Source organism: Chiloscyllium punctatum, chromosome 37, assembly GCF_047496795.1.
Source record: "Chiloscyllium punctatum isolate Juve2018m chromosome 37, sChiPun1.3, whole genome shotgun sequence".
NCBI classification, from domain to species: Eukaryota; Metazoa; Chordata; class Chondrichthyes; order Orectolobiformes; family Hemiscylliidae; genus Chiloscyllium; species Chiloscyllium punctatum.
In genome coordinates this window covers 11,997,081-12,018,497 of record NC_092775.1, presented here as the reverse complement: position 1 = coordinate 12,018,497, position 21,417 = coordinate 11,997,081, and the positions used below count along the sequence as shown (strand labels likewise).

Genomic DNA, 21,417 nt, shown 5'->3' with positions numbered 1-21,417 from the left:
TGGTGTGATTAGTAAGTTTGTGGATGACACCAACATTGGTGGAGTTTCAGATAGTGTGGTGGACTGTCAAAGGATACAACGGTATATTGATAATTATAGGTTTGGGCAGTGAAATGACAGAGTTGATTTGATTTAATTTATTGTTACCACATGTACCACAGTGAAAAGTTTTGTTTTGCAAACAGTACAGGCAGCTCATAACATACAAGGACATACAGACCATAGGGTATTCAAACAGTGAGGCATATAAGGTTACAGCTACAGAGAAGGTGCACAAAAGCAAGATTAGATTTGAAATTAGAGAGGTGCATTCAGCAGTCTGGTAGCAGCAGGGAAGAAGCTGTTCTTGAACCTGTTGGCACATGTGTTTATGTTTTTGTGTCTTCTATCTTACAGAAGAGGTTGGAAGAAAGTAATACCAGGGTGGAAGGGATCTTTGATGATGTTGGCTGCCTTTCTGCAGCAACGGGAAGTGTAGATGGAGTCCATGGATGGGAGGTTGGTTTGTGTAATGGTCTGGGCTGTGTTCATAACTCTGTAGTTTCTCACGGCCCTGGACAGATCAGTTGCCTTAGCAGGCCGTAATGCACCCAAATAGAATGCTTTCTATGGCACATCTGTAGAAGTTGGTGAGAGTCCTTATGGACATGCTGAATTTCCTTAGCTTTCTGAGGAAGAAGAGGCATTGTTGTGCCTTCTTGATCATCACATCTACGTGGGAGAGTCAGGACAGGTTGTTGGATATTGCCACTCCTAGGAATTTGAAATTCTCAACTCTGTCCACCTCAGCTCCGTTGATGTAGATAGAGGCATGTCCCCCTCCTTTCCTCCTGAAGTTGATGATCAGCTCTTTAAGGACATTAAGGAAGAAATTGTTATCTTTGCACCATGACACCAAGCATTCTATCTCCTTCCTGTATTCTGACTCATCATTGTTCAATATCCGGCCTACAGGGTGGTGTCATCAGCAAACTTGTAGATGATGTTTGGACAACATTTGGCCACACAGTCATGAGTGGACAGGGAGTACAGTTGAGGGCTGAGTGCACATCCTTGTGGGGCGCTGTTGTTGAGGATTATTGTGGAGAAGCTGTTGTCTATCTTCACTAATTGTGAGACAGGAAGCTGATTTGCACAGTGTGGAGCCAAGACCTAGATCTCGGAGCATGGAGATTAGTTTAGAAATGGAATTTACTCCAGGTGAATGCACTAAGATGCATTTTGGAATATTGAATTCAGGGGTGAACTATATAATAAATGTCAGAACCCCTTAGAGGGAGCTGGGTATTTAGGTCCACAGATCCCTGAAAATGCCAACACGGGTAGATAATGTGGTCAAGAAGGCGTACAGCATGCTTGCCTACATTGGCTTGGGTAACAAATATCAAAGTTGGCAGTTACAGCTGTTAAAACATTAGTTTGGCCAAATTTGGAATATTGCATGCAGTTCTGGTCACCACACTACTAGAAGGATGTGGTTGCTTTGGAGAGGGTGCAGAGAAGGTTTACCAGGATGTTGCCTGATCTGGAGGTTTTAGATATGAGGAGAGGTTGGATAAACTCAGATTGTTTTCACTGGAAGGCTGGAAGCTGATGGGTGACCTGATAGAGGTCTTCATAGATAAGTTGGAAAGTCAGTTGCTTTTTTCACAAGGTGGAAAGGTCATCTGCAAGAGGGCACAGGTTCAAGGTGAAAAGGGGAATGCTTAGGGCGGAGTATAGGAAAAACGGTTTCAGGGTGGTAGGTGCCTGGAACATTTTGCCAGTGGAGGTGGTAGAAGCAGGCATGTTGACAACGGTTAAAGTATATCTTCATAGATGCATGAATGGAAGGTGAACATAAAGCTAGAAACAGCATATGGGCAATGAGTAGTGGCTTTCAAGAAAGATTTGGAATCAGAATAGGCTTGATGGGCCGAAGGCCTGTTACTGTACTGGAGTTTTCTTTGTTCTTAGTTGTCCTTTGTTCCATCCTGAATTAGAGCTATATTGTCATTCCATCACTGTTGACGGGCCAAATGAATTAAATAAAAAACCTCCCTCCACTTCAGAAGGTATTGGGGGATAATCACTTAAACTAGTACAATTTAATGAGCTAATTGCCAGATCAGCAATTTTGACACTAAGTTAAGGTTATTATTTGAATTCCTCCATTTGAATATTGATGCCTAAGCCATTTTTAAAAACTGTATGAAATAAAGACAAAAATGTCCTTATTCATCATTGTCATGTTAATTTCCACAGTGAGTTACAGGTAGCAGCTGGCCAAGGGAATGATTGACAACGTATTCTGTGTGGTGTAAAGGTAACACCCCTCATTCTCATTTCATATCCTCTCTTCACTCCTTTCTTCCACATTGCGCACTCTCTAATTCATCTCTGATTCCCTTTAACTTTCTTTTTACATTTCTGGGGAGTGTCCATTGCTGGCCAGACGAACATTGTATTGCCAATCACCAACTCCCATGAGAAGCAACTTGAGTTGCTGTACTGACAGCTTTGACACAACTATTGCTCTGGAACTTCAGTTAAAAGTAAATATTGGATTGGAGTCACCCCTCGTTCCAGACTGATTAAGAGTGACAGTCAAGGAAAGGAGTGAATAGTTTGAACTTTGTGAAAATCTGACAGTTTCATGTTTACTTTTGGTGATACCAATTTTTATGTTTCATGGAGGTTGGGTTCAAGTTATGAGACTACCTTGTGGCAGTGAATATTCTTTGGATCACTAGTCCTGTAACACTGCCACCACACAACAATTTGCTGGAAAGAGACAAATTTTGTGTGGCTTTTCATTCTTGCACTCAACAGAACACTTTGCAAGAATGACCAACATTGGGGGAAAGCAATTAAAGCTGTATAAGAAGAGTGCTGATTGGTTGGTAAGTAGACTCTGTTTGGAACAGGCATTGCCATTTCTCCCCCCTTTGCATTGTTATTCTTGCAAATTGTCCTGATGAATGCAAAATGAAATGCTTCCACAAAATGTGTCCTCTACCATCAATACTCAGACAGATTATTCTCGATTGTAACTGTGAATACGGGGAACCTATCCACTCCCTCTTAGAACTCTCTGCTCCAAAGAAAACAGCATGAGCATATCCAATCTCTTTTCATAGCTACATGGCTCCAGAGCAAACTTGCACATCACCTGAGCTGTAGCAAGCATTTTAATCCAGTAAATTCAATTTAAAATTTAACAAGAGAGCATGTTGTACATGGAGATTAATGGATTTCTAGATATTTAAAGCAAGGGATGTGGGGATAGTGCTGGAAAATGACATTGAGATAGAAGATCAGTCATAATCTAGTTGAATGGCAGGGTAGACTTGAATAACTTACTTTTGTTCCTTTTTCCTATGTCATTACAAAGAACCATCTTGGTTTGGTTTGACTTCTTCCATACTCCCTTGATTCATATCTGATCTTGGGAGAAGTGCTTTATCAGGCAACATTGCATCTCTAATTGCTTGAAAGATCATTTTGATAGCACCAGAGTTTGCACATGAAGGTAAATTGAGTCTTAGCAGACCATTGGATGCTCTCTCACTAGAGAGAAATAACTGGTGGTGGTTTCGTCATGCCTCAGGCAGGGGCAAGGTTGAGGAAGTGGGACATTTATGGTAACCTCAATAGGTATAGGATATGATCCCATACTGTTGGCATCACTGCACATTACAAACCAGCTGTCCAGCCAATTGAGCTAACTGACCCTGTTCCCCCACCCAGTTTGAGCATAATTAAAGTGAGGGTGAGTTAATGATGAGGCTGAGCATCCAGTGCAAGATGGTGGCAGAGTACAAGGCTGTATGCAGGCTGTTGCCCAGGCTGTATTTGCTCCTATTTGTTTTCCTCGTTTGTTTGCCTCTTGCTTCTGCTCTTTTCTTTTGCTTTATTTTCCTTCCTTGTTGTCTTTTTTCCTTCTTTTTTGTAGTGGGTTGGTCATCAGCACCAATGCAGAAGCGAGAGTGGGCCACAAGGGACACGGCTTCTCCGGGTGATCAGAGACCAGCGCCAGCAAGGTCGTTCTCCCTCTACACTGGGCCTTTAGCAGTGAGTGTGTTCTCCCAGCATTGGGGCTGGTGGCAGCAGCCGCAAAGCAACTCCGACAATCGGGGATAGCTGCGCCGGCAGCAGTGAACTCTTCAAGATGGCGGCACTGGTAAGGCGACATCTGCAGGTTAAGCATGACTCGTGACTCAGTGGTGGCTGGGCAGAAGAACCAGGGACTCTTAGTTGTGGGGTGAATAGGGGTTCAGCGGCATCAGTGCAAGGGGCCCAGCGGTGAAAAGATGGTGCCTAAAGTGGGGTGACTCCTATGTTGGTGGGTCTGGTATAGGTGAGGGTGAGGACCTGGACGTCTCCTTTGAGGATAAGTGCTGGCATGCACTGGGTCGGAGTGATATTCTGAACTTTTTACTTCTTTATTTTTATTATATATTCCGATGACCTGTAATGCAGGACTACTTATTTCTCTATTTTTCTAACATTTTTTTGTTTCCTAAGAATTTGATCTGAAGTATCTGTACCTTTGTAACTAAGGTGGCATTACAATGCAGCAACTGTAAACCTTTCACTGTTATCATTTGAGTACTTGTGTACAATAAAGCTAATTCAGCTCATTCATTAATTCATTCAAATAATGAAATTTATCTGAACTTGCGTAAAAATTATAGAGTCATAGAGATGTACAGCATGGAAACAGACTTCCAAACCGTCCATGCCAACCAGATATCCCAACCTGATCTAGTCCCACCTGCCAGCACCAGGCCTATGTCCCTCCAAACCCTTCCTATTCATTTACCATCCAGATGACTTTTAAATGTTGCAATGGTATCAGCGTCCACCACATCCTCTGACAGCTCATTTCATACACGTACCACCCTGGGCGTGAAAACATTGCCCCTTAGGTTCCTTTTATATCTTCCCCTCTCACCCTAAACCTATGCCCTCTAGTTCTGGCCTCCCCCACCGCAGGGAAAAGACTTTGTCTATTTATCCTAATCATGCACCTCATGATTTTATAAACCTCAATAAGGTTACTCCTCAGCCTCTGACGCTCCAGGGAAAACAGCCCCAGCCTGTTCAGCTTCTCCCTATAGCTCAAGTCCTCCAACCCTGGCAACATCCTTGTAAATCTTTTGTGAACCCTCTCAAGTTTCACAACATCTTTCTGATAGGAAGGAGACCAGAATTGTACGCAATATTCCAACAGTGGCCTAACCAATGTCCTGTACAACCACAACATGACCTCCCAACTCCTGTACTCAATACTCTGAACAATAAAGGAAAACATACCAAATGCCTTCTTCACTATCCTATCTATCTGCGACTCCACTTTCAAGGAGCTATGAACCTGCACTCCAAGGTCTCTTTGTTCAGCAACACTCCCGAGGACCTTACCATTAAGTGTATAAGTCCTGCTAAGATTTGCTTTCCCAAAATGCAGCACCTCGCATTTATCTGAATTAAACTCCATCTGCCACCTCTTGGCCTATTGGCCCATCTGGTCAAGATCCTGTTGTAATCTAAGGTAACCTTCTTCGCTGTCTACTACACCTCCAAATTTGGTGTCATCTGCAAACTTACTAAGTGTACCTTTTATGCTCGCATCCAAATCATTTATGTAAATGACAAACAGTCGAGGACCCAGCACTGATCCTTGTGGCACTCCACTGGTCACAGGCCTCCAGTCTGAAAAACAGCCCTCCACCACCACCCTCTGTCTTCTACCTTTGAGCCAGTTCTGTATCCAAATGGCTAGTTCTACCTTTATTCCGTGAGATCTAACCTTTGCTAACCAGTCTCCCGTAGGCAACCTTTAATGAACAAAATGTAATGATATGCAATACATTGGTAATATGTTACAAATAGCACAGCCGTAGTTCAGTTTGCAGCACCGTAAGTTTTCAGGTCAAAGTGTGTGGGTTCATCTCCTGCCTCAAATTTTTATCTCAAAATCTGGGCCATCCATCCATTGGGGGTCTGTGTGACTGCTTTATTGTTAATGATGCACCTTTCAGGTGAGCCATTTACTTGAGGCCCTCTGAGGTGGGGGGGGGGGGGGGGGGCATAAAATCTGCCATGGTGCTGTTTTGAATGAAAGCAGACAAGTTAATCTCCATGCCTTGGCCAAAATTGACTGTTAATCATCACAAAGAAAAAACATATAATATTGCTGCTTCTGGGAACGCGCAATGTGCAAGTTGGCAGCCGTATTTGTTGCATTACAACAATGCCTGCAACTCATTCGGTTGTGAGGCATTGTAAGGTCGTGAAATATCATAAAAGTACATCTTTCATTTGCGAATAAACTCCTGATTGACCTGACCTTGTGAATTATATTGTAGTGACTGTCTATGATCACAGGAGGGCAGTGCTGCTTTCAATTGAAACTGAAGAAAAATCTGCAGAATCCATTCAAACTCTCACTTAAAGCTACTTATTTCCAATGATCTCATAATGCAAATGCGTTGAACTTAAATTACAGCTATTTTTTGCACTATCTCATTCAAGTTATTAGATGATCCCCTCCCCCATTCCTTTCGAACAGGAATTTTGAACTAAGAAGCATTTTAGTTTATGCAAAGTTAAAAATCACACAACACCAGGTTATAGTCCAACAGGTTTAATTGGAAGCACTAGCTTTCGGAGCGCTGTTCCTTCATTCGGTGGTTCAAAAGCTAGTGCTTCCAATTAAACCTATTGGACTATAACCTGGTGTTGTGTGATTTTTAACTTTGTACACCCCAGTCCAATACCAGCATCTCCAAAGCAGTAGTTTATGTGGATTGATTTGTCTGTGGATTAGGCTGGTCTACATTTTGTCACAACTGCTTTCACAAAAAAAAGAAAAAAATGTTAACTTTATGGAAGTTTTTTAACCTAGGCAAATGAGACACGGAGATTAAAATGATTCATTCTATTGTGTCCAACTCATAAAACACACCTTAATCATACCAGATACAGATATCTGTTGGAATGTAGCCAAGGTACAAAGTAATGTTGGAGGGTAGTGCTATTGGCCAAAGCAATTGTGGGAGCTGTATTTTGGAACTGTGCCCTTGCGAGCTGATTTCTAAACAGTGTACAGTCCCATTGGCGTTATCCTTCAAACTAAGATTACAGGAACTTGCCCTATTCTTTCTGCAGGTAAGAAGCTCTCTCAGAATTTTTCTTTCTTAGGAAAAGAGCTCTGAATGTTTGGGTTCTCTCTCTACTTTTATATTTTCGGGATACTGCTTCACATTGGTTAAACCGTTGCAACTGCATGACGAGTAGCAAAGCCTTTCAGTGGCAAAAGAACTTTCATTTCTATGGCACCTTTAATGTGGTTAAACATCCCAAAGAATCTTGCAAGAGTGCTGTAAAACAAATTGCTCATAGAACCACATAAGGAGGTGTTACAGCAAATGACCAAAAATGAAAACAAGTTGCTGGAAAAGCTCAGAAGGTCTGACAGCATCTGTAAAGAGAAATCAAGAGTTTGGGGAACATGGTGGCTCAGTGATTAGCACTGCTGCCTCACAGTGCCAGGGACCTGGGTTTGACCCCTGCCATGGGTGACTGTCTATGTGGAGTTTGCACATTCTCCTCGTGTCTGTGTGGGTTTCCACCCCTGATCCAAAGATGAGCAGGTTAGGTGAACTGGCCTTGCTAATTTGCCCGCAGTGTTCAGGGATGAGTAGGTTAGGCGCATTAGTCAGGGGTAAAAGTAGACAACTAGGTCTGGGTGAATTACTCTTCGGAGGGTCAGTGTGGACTTGTTGGGTTGAAGCCTCGCATGTCTGCAAGGCCTGTTTTCACACCGCATGGATTCTATTAACATTTCTGAGGAAGGGTCACCAGACGGGTCACTGTTAACTCTGATTTCTCTTCACAGATGCTGCCAGACCTGCCGGGCTTTTCTGGCAACTTCTATTTTTGTTTCTGATTTACAGCATCTGCAGTTCTTTCAGTTTTTAACCTGGCCAAAAAGATGGCTTTAAGGAATGTGTTTGAAGTGGACAGAGGGTTAGGGAGATAGAAATGTTCTAGAAGCACATTCCAGAGATCTAAGAACCTGAAAGTAAAGTTAGCAATAATGGAGGGTTTAAAATCACAACCTATGTTTGCACTTAGGAAATCAGGTCATGAGTGAAAAGGTGCTCGAAGGGTATTTAACTCCTTGAAAAAGGGAGGTGCAATTACAGGATTGTCCTATCAGAACAATGTCATTCACTGTCTCTTTATTTAAAGACTAACCTTTTTCTGAAAATGGATCAGTTCAGGGCACTGTACCTCAGTAAAGAGATATTTAGGGGGAAGGTGACAGCCTAATAGTATTATTGCTAGACTATTAATCCAGAAACTCAGCTAATGTTCAGGAGACCAGGGTTTGAATCTTGCCATGAAAGATGGCAGAATTTGAATTTGACTTTTAAAAAATCTAGAATTAAAAATCGAATGATGATTGCGAACCCATTGTCAATTGTTGGAAAAGTCCACCTGTTCATTAGGGAAGGAAATCTGCCATCCTTACCTGGTCTGGTCTACATGTGACTCCAGACCCAACTCTCCAGTCTCTCAACTGCCCTCTGAAAAAGCCTAGCTCATCTGCAGGGCAGCTAGGGAAGGGCAATAAATGCTGGCCAGGCAGCAACCCTCACCTCCCTTCAGTGAATTAGGGAAAAAAAATCTAAATATTTGAGAGTAAATTGGGAAACACGGCAAGGAAATGGGATAAATATGCACATGAAAACTAGAGGAAAATGGGTACAGAGTGGTTGGTTCCACAGCAGCTAGTTTAACCAATGAGGTGGTTTGAAATTATTCAGTGGATGGAGTTAGGTACAGAGAGAGAAAGATATTTGCTCTGATGAGGGAGTTTTATTTTATTAGCTCATGAAATGTGGGTATTTCTGGCTAGGCCCACATTTTTTACCCATCGTTACTTGCCCAGAGGGCAGTTAAGAGGTGCATTTCCTGATGTATAGTAATGATCTTGATTTGGTGTGCAGGAGACAGTTTCAAATGGTATAAAACTTGGAAATATTGCAAACAGTGAGGACTATAAAAAGGACAGTGACAAGCTGGTGGAGCAGGCAAGACAGGCAGCAGATTAAATTCAATGTGGAGAAGTATGAGGTGATACATTTTGGTAGAAATTTTGAGCCGATAACGTCAAGGATACTGACACTCTAACAGGAGTGCAAGAGCTAGGAGACCTGGATGCACAGCGCATATGTTATTAAAGGTGATAGGATAGGTAGAGAGAGCAGTCAATAAAGTATTCAGTATCCTCAGCTTAATTCATAAAGACATGGATTACAGGAGAAAGGAGGTTATACTGAACTTGTATAAGACATTAGTTAGTCTAATAGTGTCTGGCATATTTTCAACAATACATTAGAAAAGATGCAACTGCATTAGAGAAAGCGTTTTTGAATTAGAATTCCAAATGTGGAAACAGGCCCTTCAGCCCAACAAGCTCACACCACCTCTCCAAAGAGTATCCCACCCAAACTCATTACCCTACATTTCCCCAGACTGATGCACCTAACCTATTCATCACCGAACACTGCGGACAATTTAGCACAGCCAATTCACCTCACCTGCACAACTTTGGACTGTGGGAGGAAACCCACAGGGAGAATGTGCAAACAGAGTTCTGCCCAAGGCTGAGAATTGAACCCAGATCCCTGGTGCTGTGAGGCAGCAGTGCTAACCACTGAGCCACCATGCCACTCTATGAGAATGGTTCTGGGATGATATACTTCAATTGTGAAGATACATTGGAGAATATTGAGCTGTTTCCCTTATAAAGGAGAAAGAGATTTGGTAGAAATCATGAAGGGACAGGACAGATTAGGTAAGGAGAAGCTGCTCCCATGTGTAAAAAGATCAAGAATGAAAAGGCATATATTTAAAGTAACTTACAAAAGAAGTGAATACGATGTTTAAAAAGAAACCTTTGTCACTCAGTAAGTAGTTAGGGTCTGGAATATGTTGGCTGGAAATGTGGTGGAGCCACGTTCAGTCAAGACATTGGATGTTTATTTGAATGGAGACATTCTGCTGGGTTAGGGGGAGAAGACAATCGAATGCTCATAATGCTCATTCAGAGAGCCAGGGCAGGCATGATGGGCTGAATGGCCTCTTCCTGCAATTCTATGATGTTGTGATAACATTAAAATTAGAGTTAGGCCATTCCTCCCTCACTTCACACAAAGGGATGTGGAATTCTGGAATGCTGTCCCTCAAAAAGCTGCATATGGGGTCAACTAAAATGTTCAAAACTCTGATGTGGAATCAAAGTGAATAGAAGGAGCAGAGATGCAGGTCAGTTATGAAGGAATGAAATGGTGGAATGGAACAGGCTTCTGGGGCTGAATGGCCTCCTCCTCTTCCTATGTTCAATGAAGGTCTCACCACTGGGCTGAGATTTTACGGTTCTAATTGGTCAGTTACGGGACTTAATGGGCTGAGGGGGGTGGTGAGCTCCTCACCAACTCTTCCCCCACACCCCATCATCTTCTCTTCTGCTGGGAGGAATCACTGCCACCATCTTCCCACCCATGTTTAACTCCCCCCACCCCCCACCGCACCCCCCACCCCCAACCCCGGCGGCTCCATTGAAGTCCTGGTCCCTGTTATATCTAAAAGCAGAAGCCTGTCTTCATTCAGCTCCTCATGTTGAGGGCCCAGTCAGGATGGCAGTACCTCTACAGGACTTTGTTGCACTCCACGCCGCAACCCCAGAAAAACAAAGGGCAAAATGCCAACCAGGTTCCTTGTTTTCAATTGCTATAGAATCCCTACACAGTGTGGAAACAGGCCATTTGGCCCAACAGGTCCACACCAACCCCTCCAAAGAGTATCCCACTCAGACCCATTCCCCTACACCACCCCTGACTAGTGCACCTAACCTACATATCCCTGAACAGTATGAGCAATTTAGCATGGCCAATTCACCTAACCTGCACATCTTTGGACTGTGGAAGAAATCAGAGCACCTGGAGGAAACCCGCACAGACATGCAAACACAGTCACCTGAGGCTGGAATCAAACCTGGCTCCTTGGCACTGTGACGAAGCAGTGCTAACCACTGAGCCACCCCTATACAATGACCTGTTAGAAAGTGTAAGTGTATGGATGATGCACAAAAACAGGATTGGATTTAACTGTAATGGTCCTGCCCCCTCCATCAAATATTCCACTGACGTGACTACTGGCCCCTTGGCAAGGCTCTGTTGCCATGGAGACACAGCACAATCTGTCAAGTATAAATCTCATGGAATAGTGGAACAGGTTAATGACCTATTCTTGTAAAGAACTTCATTGCTTCAGTAAAAGTAATCAGAAAGGATTTTTTTTCCTAGAAATGAGTCATTATAGGAGAAAGAAACTTTGCAGATAGTTCCTGTAAATGTTAAGTTTGGATCTTGGGGCAAATCCTTTGTGATTTCTCCTCTTTCTCAAACAGTATAAAAACAAACACACTTAACACACTCCGAGAGAGCCCTTGTAAATCATTCATCAACTCAGCGTAATAATGGAAAAGCTACTCTCATTTGGCATTGAAGTTAGAATGTTTCTATGAGTGAAAGTTGGAGCCAGTAAAATGTATGAACAACTTGGATAATATGGATCCTTTAGTGTAGCACATTGTCAGAAAGGGATGGGTTACAAAGCAGAAGGTGGGAGGAGAAGAAAGAGCTGATTGGAATAAGGGGTGGATTTTAAGAAAAAGCTGGATTAATGTGTGGAGGAGGGAAGGTGAAACACATTAACAAAGAGTGGCAATGTTGCATATATTTTAGCAGAACTCTACCTCCTTGGCATCATCATATTGAGAAGGCTCATACTCCTGCTTGGACCCAATTTGTGGCTGACCAATGGGAGTTGCATTTTGGGTGGATAGAATGGACCCTGTTGAATGGACTAAAGTGGGATGGAAGTCCAGCAGTGACTGTGACTGTGGCTGAGAGAAGGAGAGAAGCCAGAGGCAGTGGAGTCTCTTTGTGAGGTTCACAGGGACCTCTCAGGATCCCTCCTGAATTAAATGAGGCCTTCAATTTGTAATTTGTACCTTGTCCAATTGCAGGGGCTGTGAGTACCACCTGCAGTTTGTTCAGATTAGATTCCCCTACAGAGTGGAAACAGGCCCTTTGGCCCAACAAGTCCACACCAACCCTCCAAAGAGTAATCCGCCCAGACCCATTTCCCTCTGACTAATGCATCTAACACTATGGACAATTCACCTGACCTGCACACCTTTGGACTGTGGGAGGAAACCAGAGCACTTGGAGGAAACCCACGCAGTCATGGGGAGAATGTACAAACTCCACATAGATTGTCGCCCGAGGCTGTGAGGCAGAGGGCTAAACACTGAGCCACAAACTCAGTCAGATCATGACGAGAACCAGTTCAGGAATTGATTTAAATACCACTGTCCTATTTTCATCAGGCGAGAGTGTATTGTTCAATTATTAAAGATGTGAGCCCAATGACTTTCCTTTGAATCTTTAGTCAGGCCTAACCAATCAACCCAAGCGAACACCAATAATAAATAGTGTCGCATAATCAAACACAGATCAACTGAACGATTGATTTCTTTTGTAAACCTAAATTCTGCATTCTGGGAATAGGATATGCTTTTACCCAAATTGTACCGGATACACACTGATTTGGGAGCATGGTATTTGATTAAACACAAGATTATTTGATTGTTGCTTTGTATTTCAGGACTCGACGCTAATGCCTACCAGTGTTCTACTGCCTATGAACAAATGAGCAACGTAACATAGACGGGCCTGTACCATAGCACCATGTCCCTTGCCATCCACATACTGGCTTGTGTATTCGGCACAGGCTCATGGGTTGCCATCAATGGTCTTTGGGTGGAGCTTCCGCTTATTGTGAATGTTTTGCCTGAAGGATGGGACTTGCCCTCTTATCTCACTGTCATCATTCAACTAGCTAACGTAGGACCCCTGTTTGTCACTCTCATGCACAAGTTTGCTCCAGGGAAGATGAAGGAGATTGTTGCTATCTATGTTATTATCAGCATCGGGATCTTGGCCAGCTTGCTGATGGTGTTCTTCTGGAAGGGAACTACGTTGCTGGTGGGCACACCTCACAGTACAGCCTTTCTGACACTCACCTTCTTCTTGTCACTAGTGGACTGCACATCCTCCGTGACCTTCCTTCCCTTCATGATGAGACTCCCAACCAAGTACATGACCACCTACTTCATTGGAGAGGGTCTGAGTGGCTTCATTCCTGGCCTTGTGGCACTGGGTCAAGGTTCTGGGATGATCAAGTGTGTGAACGCTTCAAAGCCAGTCAACGTGACCACTGGTAACTTCACAGAGGGGGCAATTGTTCACCAGATTGAAACTCATTACTTGTCTGCCAACTTCTCCACAGAGACATTCCTGGCTTTCCTCACAGTTATGATGATTTTCTGCTTGCTGGCCTTCATTTTCCTCACACGGGTTCCTCACAAGATGCTTCATGAAGTGCAAGTGTCTAATGAAGTGCTGCATGTCTCAACCACTGAACTAGAACTGAATAAATACATCCCTGAGCAACCAACAGATACACAGAGCTTCAGTCTTCACGATCCGAGGAAGGCAATGGACAAAGCTAAGCTTGCGGCCGAAACACAAAGTGTGTTGGTCAGTACATTCTCTAAGTATTCCAAGCAGCAGCTTCTCTTCATTTATCTTCTTGTTGTCTGGGTGAATTCATTGACAAACGGTTTCCTACCATCAGTGCAGACGTATTCATGCCTACCCTATGGAAACCTTGCTTACCACTTGTCTGCTGCTCTGGGTTCCATGGCCAATCCTGGTGCCTGCATTATTGCTCTGTTTGTACCCAAAAGGTAGGCAATGCCAAACGTTGTGGAATTTGGATGTGGTCAGACTGTCCTAGTGGGTCCATTCTAATGTCTTCTTAAATATAACAGAATGAGCTTGATCAAACCATGAATTGTGATGTGATGCCCACTTGGTGTAATTGGCAAAAACTTGCTGGGAAATGACTTTGTGTAGGAGCCAATACCTAGCATTCCTGGGGAAGTAAAAAACTCCACATAAGTGTAAATTTTGGTGCTTTAACAAATCAAAGATATGAGCAGTTTCTTACAGACAGCTCTATCCTTTTTGTTCAACATCTCTTTTAGAAACAAAACAGGGCAAAATAACCACTTAAAGTCACAGTATCATCACAAAAAGCAACTCAATGGCAGCTATAGAACTAGAAAACTTTGTAGCATGTAAGGGAAGCATTCAGCCCGTTATATTGGTCATTGCTGGTTGCTATGTTAAACCAAAGCCATTATCACTGTTCTTGTTTGCAGCATTGTTAATGTTCCCCACAGATTCAGATTCTTCTGACATCTATAAAGATTAGCTCAGACTGTCCCAGTACTAAATTGATGGGATTTGTGTCCATTTCTTGCCTGACAAATGGATGCAACGCATATTGATTTTCACAGAAGGGGGTTTGGTAATTGGGTGGGTATGCAGTCAGGTGTAGGCAGGCAGAGCATCGTTAATTGAGATGGTGAACCTGCATTCAAGCCCAGTTAGAAGAAGCAAGCACTGCATCAGGAATCAAGTAGTGAACCAGGAAAACAGGAGATTGAGTTCCACGTGGTCAGTTGGGTCAGCAATGACTGAGAAGCAATTGTAAGTGTACCTTAAATTGTTACCTGGAGTTGTCACCAAGGTCCTGACAAGCTGTCATTGAAAAAGTACATTTTTAAAAATAAAAACATGACAAACCTCTATAGAGTGCTGCATCATTGTGGGTGTAGATCTTGATATAAAAACCATGGTGATGTGAGGTGGCATATGCTAATGACCAACCACCATCATGCTGTGAATACTTCTGTTAGCAACTGTAACATGCGGATGAGACATAGGTACCTAATACACAAGAATTCAATGAATCTTATTCCAGCTCTTGGTACCTCCACGTTACTCCACAATCAATGGTACTTGTGAGTCTCAGATGAAGCTGAGCAGCTTGGATATATTGCAGCAAGCTTCCTGTGGCATGCCATGCTCCAAGGGGACAAAACTCAGTAAGATGGAGACAGGTGCTTTATAACATAAGAAGATAGGAGCAAACTTAGGCCATTCAGTCCATCATTTCTTCTCCTCTATTTGATCATGGCTGATATATTTCTCAACCTCATTCTCCTGCATTCTCCCTGTAACCCTTGATCCACCTACCAATCAGCATGATGCAGCACAGAGGCTCAGTGGTTAGCACTGCTGCCTTACAGTGCCAGGGACCCGAGTTTGATTCCAGCCTCGAGCCACTCTCTGTGTGGAGTTCACACATTCTCCCTGTGACTGTGTGGGTTTCCTCCAAGTGCTCTGGTTTCCTCCCACAGTCCAGAAATATGCAGGTCAGGTGAATTGGTCATGCTAAATTGCCCAAAGTGTTTAGGTGCATTAGTCAGAGGGAAATATAGGGTAGGGGAATGGGTCTGGATGGGCTACTCTTCAGAGGGTCAGTGTGGATGTGTTGGGCCAAATGGCCTGTTTCCATACTGTAGAGAATCTAATCCAATCTAACCAATTATGAACCTATCTACCTCTGTCTCAAATACACTTAATGACTTGGCCTTCACAGCCTTCTGTGGTAATGAGTTCCACGTATCCACCACCCTCTGTCTGAAGAAACTCCCTCACCTCATTCCTAAAAGGTCATCCCTTCACTCTGAGGCTGTGCCCTCAGGTCCTAGTCTCTCCATACTAATGGAAATGTCTGCTCAATGCAGGCCCATCAGTATTCTGTAAGGTTCACAGATAATCCCTTCAGCTTTTTAAACTCCATTGAGAACAGACCCAGAGTCCTCAACTGTTCCATATATGACAAGCCCATCATTCCTGGGGTAATTCTTGTCTAGTTCCTCCATTGATAGCACATCCTTCCTTAGGGCCCAAAACTGCTCACCATGTTCCAAATACAGTCTGCTTAGGGCCTTATGCAGCCTTGCCAGTACATCCCTATGCTTGTATTCAAGCCCTCTTGAAATGACTGCCAACATTGCATTTGCCTTCCTGACTTCTAAGTGAACCTGCATGTTAGCCTGAAGAGAATCCTGAACTAGGGCTCCCAAATCTCTTTATGCTTCAGATTTCTGAAGCCTTTCCCCATGTAGAAAATAGTCTGCCCTCAGTTTCTTCATCCAGAGCATTAATGTATTACATAAGTTGTTGTGGTTCCAACAGTGGCCCCTGCAGAACTCTACTACTCACCATTGCCTTCCTGAGAAAGATCCCTTTATTCCTGCTCTCTGCCTTCTGCCAGTCAGTCAATCCTTTATCCATTCAACTACCCTGCCCCTGACACCATGGGCTCTTATCTAATTTTGTGCCTCCTGTGTGGCACCTTGTCAAAGGCTGTCTGGAAATCCAAATTAATCATGCCTGGCTCTCCTTTTTCTAACTTGATTGTTACTTCCTCAAAGGAATCTAACAGATTTGTCAGGCACGATGCCCTTGTTGACGATGCTGACTCAGCCCTATTTTACCATGCACTTTCAAGTACTCCACAATCTCATCCTTAATAATACAGTCATAGAGATGTACAGCATGGAAACAGACCCTTCGGTCCAACTTTTCCATGCTGACCAGATATCCTAAATTAATCTTATGCCATTTGCCAGCACTTGGCCCATATCCCTCAAAGCTCTTCCTATTCATGTATTCATCCAGATATCTTTTAAATGTTGTCATTGTACCAGCCTCCACCACTTCCTCTGACAGCTCATTCCATACACACATTATCCTTTGCGTGAAAAAGTTGCCCCTTAGGTCCTTTTTAAATCTTCGCCTCTCACCCTAAATTTATGTTCTCTCGTTCTGGACTCCCCCAACCCAGGAAAAAGACTTTGACTATTTATCCTATCCATGCCCCTCATGATTTTATAAACCTCTATAAGGTCACCCTTCCAATGCTCCAGGGAAATAGCCCCAGCCTATTCAGATGCTAAAATCTTACCAATGACCAAGGTTAAGCTAATTGGCCTATTATTTCCTGTCTTCTGCCTCTATTCCTTCTCAACTCAGAACCAGAGTTCCTCAAGCAACCAACACTTGCTACAGATATGAAACACTATGAACCACAATGGGGTCCACCAGCTCCCACGATGTCATTATGACACATCATTTGGGCTGGCATCTCTATTTTAATTACCTATTTGTTAATTTGATTTTTACAAATTTCATACTGGACTTTTAGTTTGTTGCCTGTAAATATTTCCCCATTAACGTTCAATCTGAAAGTAACCTACAATTAGTAGCTATTACCAACCAGTGATCTTATGGTTTACCTGTGGTGTCAGTGTTTTGTGCTGGACGCTGCGTTCTGGGCTTTAATTTACCCTGTTAAAAAAAAAAGACCTTACAAACTATGAGAAAAACAAAAGTAAGCACAAAGCTCTTCTGCCCCTCAGCACTGAACTCCCACACTGCCCCCAAAGTCCGTAAACTACAGATTCACTTGGGCTATGTCTCACAATGGATGGGATCTCTCCTTCCTGACTGTGCACAGCTTACTGATCACATGCCATCATGAGCGTGTTCCTTAATGGTATACCAACCATCTGCTGTGAGGTGTAACGCAATGAACCTCGTGACCATAAGGAATCATTGAGGTGAGTATGGAAGATATACTTATGGAGCAGCTAGTTAGGGACAAAAGGATAGAGAGTCATAGAGTCATAGAGATGTACAGCATGGAAACAGACCCTTCGGTCCAACCCATCCATGCTGACCAGATATCCCAACCTAATCTAGTGCCACCTGCCAGCACCCGGCCCGTATCCCTCCAAACCCTTCCTATTCATATACCCATCCAAATGCCTCTTAAATGTTGCAATTGTACCAGCCTCCACCACTTCCTCTGGCAGCTCATTCCATACACGTACCACCCTCTGCGTGAAAAAGTTGCCCCTTTGGTCTCTTTTATATCTTTCCCCTCTCACCCTAAACCTATGCCCTCTAGTTCTGGACTCCCCGAACCCAGGGAAAAGACTTTGTCTATTTATCCTATCCATGCACATCATAATTTTGTAAATCTCTATATGGTCCTCAGTCTCTGGCACTCCAGGGAAAACAACTCCAGCCTATTCAGCCTCTCCCTATAGCTCAAATCCTCCAACCCTGGCAACATCCTTGTAAATCTTTTCTGAACCCTTTCAAGTTTCACAACATCTTTCCGATAGGAAGGACTCCAGAATTGCATGCAATATTCCAACAGTGGCCTAACCAATGTCCTGTACAAGCCGCAACATGACCTCCCAACTCCTGTACTCAATACTCTGACCAATAAATGAAAACATACAAAACGCCTTCTTCACTGTCCTATCTACCTGTGACTCCACTTTCAAGGAGCTATGAATCTGCACTCCAAGGTCTCTTTGTTCAGCAACAATCCCTAGGAACTTACCATTAAGTGTATAAATCCTGCTAAGATTTGCTTTCCCAAAATGCAGCACCTTGCATTTATCTGAATTAAACTCCATCTGCCACTTCTCAGCCCATTGGCCCAACTGATCCAGATCCTGTTGTAATCTGAGGTAACCCTCTTTGCTGTCCACTACACCTCCAATTTTGGTGTCATCTGCAAACTTACTAACTGTACCTCTTATGCTCGCATCCAAATCATTTATGTAAATGACAAAAAGTAGAGGGCCCAGCACCGATCCTTGTGGCACTCCACTGGTCACGGGCCTCCAGTCTGAAAAACAGCCCTCCACCACCACCCTCTGTCTTCTACCTTTGAGCCAGTTCTGTATCTAAATGGCTAGTTCTCCCTGTATTGCATGAGATCTAACCTTGCTCATCAGTCTCCCAAGGGAACCTTGTCAAACGCCTTATTGAAGTCCATATAGATCACATCTACCATTCTGCCCTCATCAATCTTCTTTGTTGCTTCTTCAAAAAACTCAATCAAGTTTATGAGACATGATTTCCCACGCACAAAGCCATGTTGACTATCCCTAATCAGTCCTTGTCTTTCCAAATACATGTACATCCTGTTCCTCAGGATTCCCTCCAACAACTTGCCCACCACCGAGGTCAAGCTCACTGGTCTATAGTTCCCTGGCTTGTCTTTACCCCCTTCTTAAACAGTGGCACCACGTTTGCAACCTCCAGTCTTCCGGCACCTCACCTGTGACTGTTGATGATACAAATATCTCAGTAAGAGGCCCAGCAATCACTTCTCTAGCTTCCCACAGAGTTCTTGGGTACACCTGATCAGGTCCTGGGGATTTATCCACCTTTACCCATTCCAAGACATCCAGCACTTCCTCCTCTGTAATCTGGACACTTTGCAAGATGTCACCATCTATTTCCCTACAGTCTATATCCTCCATAAGCTTTTCCACAGTAAATACTGAAGCAAAATATTCATTTAGTATCTCCCCCATTTTCTGTGGCTCCACACACAGGCCACCTTGCTGATCTTTGAGGGGCCCTATTCTCTCCCTAGTTACCCTTTTGTCCTTAATATATTTGCATGTTAATTCTCCTTAATTCTATTTGCCAAAGCTATTTCATGTCCCCTTTTTGCCCCCCTGATTTCCCTCTTAAGTATATTCCTACTTCCTTTATACTCTTCTAAGGATTCACTCGATCTATCCTGTCTATACCTGACATATGCTTCCTTCTTTTTCTCAACCAAACCCTCAATTACTTTAGGGTAAAAACAATGACTGCAGATGCTGAAAATCAAATACTGGATTAGTGGTGCTGGAAGAGCACAGCAGTTCAGGCTGCATCCAACGAGCAGCGAAATCAACGTTTCGGGCAAAAGCCCGCCCGAAACGTCGATTTCGCTGCTCCTTGGATGCTGCCTGAGCTGCTGTGCTCTTCCAGCACCACTAATCCAGTATTTGGTTTTCAGCATCTGCAGTTATTGTTTTTACCTCAATTACTTTAGTCATCCAGCATTCCCAATACCTACCAGCCTTCCCTTTGAGAGATGTGCTGTTAAGATCACATGGTGAAGTGAGGAGAAGGCTTGAGAGGAGCACAATGAGGATATGAACCAGGTCTGTTTTCTGTGCATTAGAATTAGTGCAAGTAATTCCATGGCAGTAAAAAATGCATGTCTTACTCACTTGCAACAAAACCAAAACAATATTTCACCCCTGAGTACAGAATGTGTGTGGAGTTCATGGAACAGATCTGACTTGGAATACTGCGTACAATTCTGGTCCCCCTCCTATAGGAAGGATGTTGTGAAACAGGAAAGGGTTCAGAAAAGATTTACAGAGATGTTGCCAGGGTTGGAGGGTTTGCGCTATAAGGAGAGGTTGAACAGGCCGGGGCTGTTCTCCCTGGGGCGTCGGAGACTGAAGGGTGACGTTATAGTGGTTTATAAAATTATGAGGAGCATGGATAGGGTAAATAGACAAGGTCTTTTCCTCAGGGTGGGGAATCTAAAGCTAGAGAGCATAGGTTAAGGGTGAGAGGGGAAAGATTTAAAAGGGATCTAAGGGGCAATGTTTTCATGCAGATGGTGGTGCCTCTATGGAATGAACTGCCTGATGAAGTGTTGGAGGCCAGTGCAAATTACAACATTTAACAGGTATTGGGATGGGTATATGAATAGGAACGGTTTCAAGGGATACGGGCCAAATGTTGGCAAGTGAGACTAGATTTATTTAGGATATCTGGTCAGCATGGACGAGTCAGATCAAAGGGTCTGTTTCTGTGCTGTACATCTCTATGACTCTCTGACTTTAGTATTATCTATTTCTCCATGTTTATTTTCTGTCTTCTCACCCTGGCTATAGAGGTTTAAAGGTTTACGTTACATGGACAAGTTCCATACAATCCTACAAACAATGACAGACAAATAAAAACTCTCTACTCGAATGAGCATGTCCCACACAATGGGACAGCCTGGAGGCTTACAATGTGCATGATCCTCAGCCTTTCCCCAAGGATGTGATCTGCCGAAAAGACAAGAAAATGACAACATTCTAGAATGAGTTGGGAAAAAACATCTTGGAAATGCTTTGCCAATCAACGCAGGAAATTCAACCTTCATCAGATGATCATGTGGCTCCTGATAATGCCTTGCAGCATTCACTCTTTTGGTTGAGGACAGTTTTGCCTTGCAAGAACTCAGAGAATCAGTGGAAGAATTAGTGAGGAGACACTACCGTAAAAGTAGAGCTGAACCATACAGCTTGGGCAGCAGGTGACTCAGTGGTTAGCACTGCTGCCTCACAGCGGCAGGGACCCAGACTCGATTCCACCCTTGGGTGATTGTCTGTGTGGAGTTTGCACATTCACTCCATGTCTGCCCAGGTTTCCAAAGATATGCTGGTTAGCTGAATTGGCCATGCTAAATTGCCCATAGTGTCCAGGGATATGCAGGATAGGTGGATTAGCC

The 21,417-nt window shown here is 43.5% G+C and overlaps 1 protein-coding gene across 1 annotated transcript in view; it reads left to right on the top strand.

Moving 5' to 3' along the window:
• The first annotated feature begins 7,092 nt into the window (after positions 1 to 7,092).
• The window catches only part of slc52a3-1 (solute carrier family 52 member 3-1), a 33,929-nt gene continuing 19,604 nt past the window's right edge, over positions 7,093 to 21,417 (top strand). The window contains exons 1-2 of the mRNA XM_072557004.1: positions 7,093 to 7,152; positions 12,727 to 13,870. Coding sequence (XP_072413105.1) covers positions 12,810 to 13,870 — 1,061 coding nt within the window. The 5' untranslated portion in view covers positions 7,093 to 7,152; positions 12,727 to 12,809. The remainder of the gene's footprint in view (positions 7,153 to 12,726; positions 13,871 to 21,417) is intronic.